At 41.0% G+C, this 10,385-nt stretch overlaps 1 protein-coding gene across 1 annotated transcript in view; it reads right to left on the reverse strand.

The window, feature by feature from the left end:
• The window catches only part of LOC126271963 (mediator of RNA polymerase II transcription subunit 18), a 57,761-nt gene extending 50,916 nt beyond the window's left edge, over window positions 1-6,845 (reverse strand). The window contains exons 1-2 of the mRNA XM_049974420.1: window positions 6,706-6,845; window positions 6,400-6,604 (exon numbers count right to left, since the gene is read on the reverse strand). Of these exons, the coding sequence (XP_049830377.1) occupies window positions 6,400-6,601 (202 nt within the window). The 5' untranslated portion in view covers window positions 6,602-6,604; window positions 6,706-6,845. The remainder of the gene's footprint in view (window positions 1-6,399; window positions 6,605-6,705) is intronic.
• Between the last annotated feature and the right edge of the window lie 3,540 nt (window positions 6,846-10,385).

A 10,385-nucleotide genomic window follows, 5' to 3' on the forward strand; every position in this document is an offset into this window, starting at 1 on the left:
CTTTAAACACAAGATGCTGATGAAATCAGAGCAGTAAATGAGACACTAAAAATAGTCTGTGAGTTTTGCTATTTAGGTAGCAAGCTCCCTTAAAACCCATTTCCTTTCGTCTTTCCCTCTCCTTCCTGAAGAAGCAACCATCGGTTGCGAAAGCTAGTAATTCTGTGTGTGTGTTTTATCTTCAGCATTCTTCTGTAGCACCACACTTCGAAAGCTTCTATTCTCTTCTTGTCCAAACTATTTATCGTCCATGTTTCACTTCCATACATGGCTACACTCCATACAAATACTTTCAGAAAAGACTTCCTTACACTTAAATCTATACTCGATGTTAACAAATTTCTCTTCTTCAGAAACGCTTACCTTGGCATTGCCAGTCTACATTTTATATCCTCTCTACTTCGAACATCATCAGTTATTCTGCTCCCCAAATAGCAAAATTCCTTTACTACTTTAAGTGTCTCATTTCCTAATCTAATTCCCTCAGCATCACCTGACTTAATTCGACTACATTCCATTATCCTCGTTTTGCTTTTGTTGATGTTCATCTTATATCCTACTTTCAAGACACTATCCATGCCGTTCAACTGCTCTTCCAAGTCCTTTGTTGCCTCTGACAGAATTACGATGTCATCGGCGAACCTCAAAGTTTTTATTTCTTCTCCATGTATTTTAATACCTACTCCAAATTTTTCTTTTGTTTCCTTTACTGCTTGCTCAATATACAGATTGAATAACATCGGGGAGAGACTACAACCCTGTCTCACTCCCTTCCCAACCATTGCTTCCCTTTCATGTCCCTTGACTCTTATAACTGCCATCTGGTTTCTGTACAAACTGTAAATAGCCTTTCGCTCCCTATATTTTACCCCTGCCACCTTCAGAATTTGAAAGAGAGTATTCCAGTCAACATTGTCAAAAGCTTTATCTAAGTCTACAAACACTAGAAACATAGGTTTGCCCTTCCTTAATCTAGCTTCTAAGATAAGTCGTAGGGTCAGTATTGCCTCACGTGTTCCAACATTTCTACGGAATCCAAACTGATCTTCCCCGAGGTTGGCTTCTACTAGTTTTTCCATTCGTCTGTAAAGATTTCGTGTTAGTATTTTGCAGCTGTGACTTATTAAACTGATAGTTCAGTAATTTTCACACCTGCCAACACCTGCTTTCTTTGGGATTGGAATTATTATATTCTTCTTGAAGTCTAAGGGTATTTCGCCTCTCATACATCTTGCTCACCAGATGGTAGAGTTTTGTCAGGACTGGCTCTCCCAAGGCCATCAGTAGTTCCAATGGAATGTTGTCTACTCCAGGGGCCTTGTTCCGATTCAGATCTTTCAGTGCTCTGTCAAACTCTACACGCAGTATCATATCTCCCATTTCGTCTTCATTTACATCCTCTTCCATTTCCATAATATTGTCCTCAAGTACATCGCCCTTGTATAGACCCTCTACATACTCCGTCCACCTTTCTGCTTTCCCTTCTTTGCTTAGAACTGGGTTTCCATCTGAGCTCTTGATGTTCAAATAAATGGTTCTCTTATCTCCAAAGGTCTCTTTAATTTTCCTGTAGGCGGTATCTATCTTACCTCTAGTGAGATAAGCCTCTACATCCTTACATTTGTCCTCTAGCCATCCCTGCTTAGCCATTTTGCACTTCCTGTCGATCCCATTTTTGAGACGTCTGTATTCCTTTTTGCCTGCTTCATTTACTGCATTTTTATATTTTCTCCTTTCACCAATTAAACTCAATACTTCTTCTGTTACCCAAGGATTTCTACTAGCCCTCGTCTTTTTACCTACTTGATCCTCTGCTGCCTTCACTACTTCATCCCTCAAAGCTACCCATTCTTCTTCTACTGTATTTCTTTCCCCCATTCCTTTCAATTGCTCCCTTATGCTCTCCCTGAAACTCTGTACAACCTCTGGTTCTTTTAGTTTATCCATGTCCCATCGCCTTAAATTCACACCTTTTTGCAGTTTCTTCAGTTTTAATCTACAGGTCATAACCAATAGATTGTGGTCAGAGTCCACATCTGCCCCTGGAAATGTCTTACAATTTAAAACCTGGTTCCTAAATCTCTGTCTTACCATTATATAATCTATCTGATACCTTTTAGTGTCTCCAGGCTTCTTCCATGTATACAGCCTTCTTTTATGATTCTTGAACCAAGCGTTACCTATGATTAAGTTGTGCTCTGTGCAAAATTCTACCAGGCGGCTTCCTCTTTCATTTCTTTGCCCCAGTCCATATTCACCTACTACATTTCCTTCTCTCCCTTTTCCTACTACCGAATTCCAGTCACCCATGACTATTAAATTTTCATCTCCCTTCACTATCTGAATAATTTCTTTTATTTGATCATACATTTCTTCTTTATCTGCAGAGCTAGTTGGCATATAAACTTGTACTACTGTAGTAGGTGTGGGCTTCGTATCTATCTTGGCCACAATAATGCGTTCACTATGCTGTTTGTAGTAGCTTACCCACATTCCTATTCATTATTAAACCTACTCCTGCATTACCCCTATCTGATTTTGTGTTTATAACCCTGTAGTCACCTGACCAGAAGTCTTGTTCCTCCTGCCACCGAACTTCACTAATTCCCACTATATCTAACTTTAACCTATCCATTTCCCTTTTTAAATTTTCTAACCTACCTGCCCGATTAAGGGATCTGACATTCCACGCTCCGATCCGTAGAATGCCAGTTTTCTTTCTCCTGATAACAACATCCTCTTGAGTAGTCCCCGCCCGGAGATCCGAATGGGGGACTATTTTACATCCGGAATAGTTTACCCAAGAGGATGCCATCATCATTTAATCATACAGTAAAGCTGCATGCCCTCGGGAAAAATTACGGCCGTAGTTTCCCCTTGCTTTCAGCCGTTCGCAGTACCGGCACAGCAAGGCCGATTTGGTTATTGTTATATGGCCAGATCAGTCAATCTCCAGACTGTTGCCCCTGCAACTACTGAAAAGGCTGCTGCCCCTCTTCAGGAACCACACGTTTGTCTGGCCTCTCAACAGATACCCCTCCGTTGTGGTTGCACCTATGGTACGGCTATCTGAATCGCTGAGGCACGCAAGCCTCCCCACCAACGGCAAGGTCCATGGTTCCCTCTCTCTCTCTCTCTCTCTCACACACACACACACACACACACACACACACACACACTTCCTCGTCACCTTAGCCAGCTTCATCCTGATCCACAACTTCTTCACTTTTGAAGGCCAGACATACCAACAATTAAAGGGAACAGCCATGGGTACCAGGATGGCCCCCTCGTATGCCAACCTATTTATGGGTCGCTTAGAGGAAGCCTTCTTGGTTACCCAAGCCTGCCAACCCAAAGTTTGGTACAGATTTATTGATGACATCTTCATGATCTGGACTCACAGTGAAGAACAACTCCAGAATTTCCTCTCCAACCTCAACTCCTTTGATTCCATCACATTCACCTGGCCCGACTCCAAATCCCATGCCACTTTCCTAGACGTTGACCTCCATCTGTCCAATGGCCAGCTTCACACATCCGTCCACATCAAACCCACCAACAAGCAACAGTACCTCCATTATGACAGCTGCCACCCATTCCATATCAAACGGACCCTTCCCTACAGCCTAGGCCTTCGTGGCAAACGAATCTGCTCCAGTCCTGAATCCCTCGACCATTACACCAACAACCTGAAAACAGCTTTCGCATCCCGCAACTACCCTCCCGACCTGGTACAGAAGCAGATAACCAGAGCCACTTCCTCATCCCCTCAAACCCAGAACCTCTCACAGAAGAACCCCAAAAGTGCCCCACTTGTGACAGAATACTTCCCGGGACTGGATCAGACCTTGAATGTGGCTCTCCAGCAGGGATACGACTCCCTAAAATACTGCCCCGAAATGAGATCCATCCTTCATGAAATCCTCCCCACTCCACCAAGAGTGTCTTTCCGCCGTCCACCTAACCTTCGTAACCTCTTGGTTCATCCCTATGAAATCCCCAAACCACCTTCCCTACCCTCTGGCTCCTACCCTTGCAACCGCCCCCGGTGTAAAACCTGTCCTATGCACCCTCCCACCACCACCTACTCCAGTCCTATAACCCGGAAGGTGTACACGATCAAAGGGAGAGCCATGTGTGAAAGCACCCACGTGATTTACCAACTGACCTGCCTGCACTGTGACGCTTTCTATGTGGGAATGACCAGCAACAAACTGTCCATTCGAATGAATGGACACAGACAGACAGTGTTTGTTGGTAATGAGGATCACCCTGTGGCTAAACATGCTTTGATGCACGGCCAGCACATCTTGGCACAGTGCTACACCGTCCGAGTTATCTGGATGCTTCCCACCAACACCAACCTATCCGAACTCCGGAGATGGGAACTCCCCCTTCAGTATATCCTCTCTTCTCGATATCTGCCAGGCCTCAACCTCCGCTAATTTCAAGCTGCCGCCGCTCATACCTCACCTGTCTTTCAACAACTTCTTTGCCTCTGTACTTCCGCCTCGACTGACATCTCTGCCATTACTCTTTGCCATTAAATATGTCTGCTTGTGTCTGTGCGGATGGATATGTGTGTGTGTGTCTACACCTGTCCTTTTTTTCCCCCTAAGGGAAGTCTTTCCGCTCCCAGGATTGGAATGACTCCTTACCATCTCCTTTAAAACCCACATCCTTTCGTCTTTCCCTCTCCTCCCTGAAGAAGCAACCATCGGTTGCGAAAGCTAGTAATTCTGTGTGTGTGTTTGTGTGTTTTGTTCATTGTGCCTGTCTGCCGGCGCTTTCCCGCTTGGTAAGTCTTAGAATATCTCTATATTGTGTGACTGAAAAATGCTGAAGCTGGACAGGTAGAATTATTAAAGTGGTACTGAATAAAATTGAGGAGAAAAGTAATTTATGGCATAATGTGACTAAAAGCAAGTACTAGTTGGTTTGACACATCATGAGGAAGCAAGGAATTGTCAATTTGGTAATGGAGTTAAGTGTGGTTGTTAAAAAAATGAGGGAGACCAAGGCTTGACTAAAGTAAGCAGGCTCAAACTGATGCAGTCTGCAGTGCTTATGTTCAGATAATGAAGCTTGTATAGGAAAGACTAGTGTGGATATCGTAAATTCAAAGCAGCAAATAAAAAATGTCATCGATCATATTGTTCGGTGATTACCACAGTCATCCACTTACTAAACACATTTTGATGTGTACTCTGAAACTCAGACAGAGATCTAAAAATTGAAAAATATGACACACACACACGTTCAAAATGGGGTTGTCCTCTCTCAAAAACAATCACACCATCTGTCACTGGACAATAAGAACATATCTTTGCCCTACCAACATGGGCTGTAAGGGGTGATATCACATAATCTGATATAGAAGCATAATAATGACTTGCAGGAGCAAGGTAATGTGCCAGTGTCAACTTCGGGAGTGCGACGCGTCACCGTGGAGCACCACAATCCTGCCTCCTCACGGTGAAGGTAACCATTTCTCGTAGCCATTGTGTAACTTGGGCAAACAGTTTGTGCGATGGAGTGTGACAGTGTGGAAAACGTTCATGATACAGACGACTAGCAGCTCTTCCATTACGCAGCTTCGCCATACACAAAGAGCACGGCTGAGTATTCAGCAATTGTGTACTGCACCATGTTTCCCCTATTGGTGATGCACAGGTATTGACTCGGTCTCACAGTAAAGCAGACAATAAGTAGCATCTGGGGATTGTTTGACACAGTACACGTCGTCATGTCTACCCTGTTGCATACCAGGACAGGGTACTAAGTAGTACACATAACTGTGTCTACCCTGTTGCATACCAGGTCAGGTACACATCTGAATTGAAACTGTCGTAAAATGGAAACAATATGACTCCGGTCATGGGTTCCTATTTAAAATGTTCTGTACTCATTATCCTCTATATGTCCTAGACGTTTGTAACGGGAATTTCTGAGCACCCTGTGTAATGAAACATGTATTGCAACATGGAGTAAAATGAATATACCTGCTACGAATGAATTTCAAATGATCTTATCGCGTACAAATAATTATTTCAGAAGCTTGGCAAACAATACTTATACACACAGTAGTGAGCATGGAAGTTACGTGTTGCTGTAGAAGCCACGTAGAACTTCTGTGACAAGACTGTTGGTAAATATAATTATTTTTTCCAGACGCGTCAACAAATGTGTGGTTTCGTTAAACAGTCACTAAACTATTACCACATGTTCTCTCCATTCTCCCAAATGCGAAGCGTTAAGTGCGTACGCATATTTACTTTGCAATATGTTTCTCGAAGCTGCAAAGTTTCCTGTAATGAAAATCTTATCGAAGCCTATTTCAAAATGTTTCCCGAGTTTCAAACTCGCGACGAAACTGAATAGTAATTTACGCTCACTTACGAATACTGAAGCACATCTCATGATCATGGAACTGTTCTGGGCCAGAGTCGACGTTGTCACAAAGTCCTCTGAGACGGTGTAGCAACACTTCTACAGCGGAATCTAGCACGCTACCTTGTAACAGATACTCTTGACTAGGAACAATGCTGCTATTCATCGCAGCCGTAAGGCTTTCCATTGCTGTGCTAAGGGGTTGTGCCATTTTCTGTAATAACAGAAGTACAGTTTTACTGAAATAATGTTGTACGAGAAAAAACATAGCATAAAAACAAAATCGATAGCCACAAAAAGTTAAAATTAACTTACACAGAGAACAAGCAACGAATGCTATTTTTCTTTTTAACCTAGAAATCTGACATACATTCTTTCATAACAACCCGTAACATAAACTACACCAGATAGCAGAATAGTTTACAAACAAAGTCAAACACAATAAACTCGAAGAGACTATGCCAAGATCATGTCGAGAGAAGTCGTATATCGACTTTTGTGGTCGTTCGAGACCTCTCGTAAGAGTGCCACCAAACATCAATCCGTTCTTTGGCGTGCTTTTTATTTGGGTTATTTCTGCCATCTTTTCTGTGAATATATCCGCAACATTCACGATCATAATGAGGAGAAAGCTGAGAGATTTCAGCACCGATAATGAGGGCTACTGTGGTACCCAAGAAGAAACTGAGGACCTTTTGACGCAGCTGAAGTGCATAGGATATTCATATTCGGCGAGGAGAATCTTTCACAAGCAAAAACATTCTGATGAATCCAGCAGTAAGTGAGTAAGAGTGATATTTTATTCTGTTTTACTGCCCTGTAATGCCCTCAGCGCGGGCAAATATGGTTACAAATGTCTGTTATCTCAACACTTTACGGTGTAGGGATACGTGCCGGTACTCCTACCAAGTGGTCACGAAAACTAGTGTTTTGATTTTAGAAAGCAAGTTTTGCCCTACTTCCCGACCATTTCGCTGTAAACATAGCTTCTACGTTTGAAGGTTGTGAATGATTCTTCTTTAACCTTAAGAAAGGGAATGTAGCGATAAGATTTTTCTGATGTCCGTTCTTAGTAGAAACTGTGAGCCACTGGGAGTGCTTACTCGGCCCCAAGTACCGAGAGAAAAAAGAAATTGCTATTCTGGTTTGTAGCATGTTTTTCATTTTATTTATCCATTCGTAAATAATTGGTAAGATGTAGTACAATGTTACAGTGTGTGATTGCAAAACAGTTTACATTGGTTCTTAAAATTGATTTTTACTTAAGTCCTATCCGCACTGTTAATTATGTTATTAATACAGTTAATTATGTTTGATATAATGGGTGTCTTCGAAGTGTTTCTAGTTGAAACACAAATAACAGTCTTAAGGATGCAGGGTATACAGGTATAAATGTAAAAATCAACACCTATTTCTTGCAGCCACTGTTTGTAATGTATATGCTTTACAGTTTTTTATTGGTATCAGGTAATGCAGCACACTTTCTATACAATTCAGAAGTATTTTTAATATTTCTGAAACTGCTTAGCGTTATTAAAAATTATTACAAAGAAATTAAAGCATTTTCTTCCAAATTGCTTCCTCAAATTGAGGTACCATTTAATCCAATGTTATACATTTGAAGGAGACCAAATTTTTACCAGATATGTGACATGGTGACTGAGGTACTAGACATATTTAAGGTAAGAGCACCTATGATTGACAGATCACCTAAAGTCGACAAACAATTTTGAAATGTTTGAAATAAGGAAATGAAGCAATATAGAAGGCTGTGCTTTTAACATACATTGTTGTTATACATTGTTTAATTGTGGTATCTACAAAGTCGTAGAGAAAGCATTGTGGTTTTGGAAGGGAAAAGCCACATTTGTTATGACTTGCACTGCAGACAGAAGCAAGAAGCAAACCTTAAGGAAATCGCAAGCAGGTAAGTTTCATTCAGTGTGTCTCAACTTATTTCTGTATGTGTTAGATTAATTTTAATTCTTTTGGGTAACTAAAAAGACTTTATTATTCCATTTGTTTTGTTGGGTGTGGGATAAAATTAGTACTTTAAGCATTCACATGTATGTCAACTATTGGTTCCTTTAATTTAGCATAATCTTAAATATGAGAGGGGTGTCAACTTTAGGTTTCCTATTACAATTTGAGTTTTAGACTGTATCTGAAAGTAACTTTAATGCTATTCATAATGATATTAGTTTTATTAAGCTATGTCACTTAAGAGTCCATAACTGACATAGGTGTCAGCTTTAGGTATTCAAGTGTCGAATTTGGGAGTGCTATCTGATAATTTTAAATCTTATATTTTCTAGTATCAGTATTCTAAATAATTGTTTTTAACTGTGTTTTCCAGAAACATGGGTACAAAGGAGTATCAACAATACTCACAAGAGACTTTGATTAAGGCCATGCAGTGAACCATGGTATGAGCTATTCATCTGCTTCAAAACAATTAGGGATTCCAAGGGTAACTTTGATGGTGAAACATAAGTGGCAGGTCCCATTACAAATGAAAATGGGAATTTCTACAGCATTTTCAGCAGATCATGGAAATTTGCTAGCTGAATGGGTAACAATCATGGGGAAAAGAGGGTTCCTTGTTTCGAAACAGACATTATTGTATTCTGCTAGAAAGTTGGCTGACGAATTAAAGCTTAAAGTAAAAGAGTATTTTCCTAGTAAGAATAGGTACAATGACTTTATACAAAGACATTACAATTTAAGCTCAATAATTTGCCAAAATTTAACTACAAACCAAAGAAATGTCACTCAAAATAATATTAAACTTTGGTTTAAGGAGGTTCATAGTTACTTTGAGGCAAGGTGGCTAATTGCAGTGTGTGAGGATCCAAGTAGAACTTTTAATGGTGGCGAAACGTCCTTCTCCCTCAATCCAAAGGGTGGAAGGTTCTGGCTGAACGAGGATCGAAGATAGTGTATTAAGGAGCTAGAAATGATAAAAGGACAACATGACAACACTCATTTGGGAAATGCTGTTGGGGAACTTGTTCCACCAATGATTGTATTTAGGTAAATAGTTTTGCCTGTTTATTAATTTTTGTATCTGTATTCTCTAGCAAGCCTAGTTTACTTTTTGAACATTTTCTTTCAGGTACACCACAATACCAGCAACTGTAGCCACAGCTGTACCAAAGGAATGGGCCATTGTGCGTACAGAGAGTGGGTGGCTGAACCACGAAAACTTCGATGAGTATATTGCCTACATTTTCTACCCATGGTTGGTAAAGAAAAGATTTCAGTTCCCAATTGTTTTGTTTCTGGATGGTCATACATCACACATGTCAGTCCCCTGAGTCAGTTTTGTGCAGAGAAGGGCACTGAAATAGTGGCCCTATATGCCACACACATTTTGCAACCTATGGATGTTGCTGTGTTCTGTACTCTAAAAATGTCTTGGAAGCAAAAAATTCAAGAATGGTGCATGGAACAATGGCCACTTACATAAACAAAACTTTAAACACATGCTCAGTTCAGCTCTAGATGGTACAACACGCGAGATCCTTCATAATGGGTTCTGTAAATGTGGATAATTTCCCTGGAATGCAGAAGCTGTTGTAGTTCCAGAATTAGATGTAACTCAGCCACAAGTGGCAACAACAACAGCAATCCCAGAGTCCCAGTTGGAAAAGCACGTAGCTTGGCTCAAGGATCAAATTGGACCAGAGAGACTACGAACTTTTGAGGAAAATAAGGGAGACTGCGCAGATTGGGCAGAAGATTTGTCCCTCTACAATCTTTGGAAGAAAGTAAGTCAACAAGCTATACATGATCTGTCTCAGCAAGCAACCTCACCAGCACCATCATCTGCACCACAGAATGCCTTGCTGAGCTTGCCTAGGGTTTCATCACCAGAACAACTTTCTCAACTTCAAGAATGCGAAATACATTTCAGTCAGTGACACTTCTAGAACTCATCACTCCAAAAAAAGCCATAATGACAACAAATGAGCCGAAACCATCCAGTAGTGCAG

The sequence above is a fragment of the Schistocerca gregaria genome, chromosome 5 (assembly GCF_023897955.1).
Source record: "Schistocerca gregaria isolate iqSchGreg1 chromosome 5, iqSchGreg1.2, whole genome shotgun sequence".
Taxonomy (NCBI): Eukaryota; Metazoa; Arthropoda; class Insecta; order Orthoptera; family Acrididae; genus Schistocerca; species Schistocerca gregaria.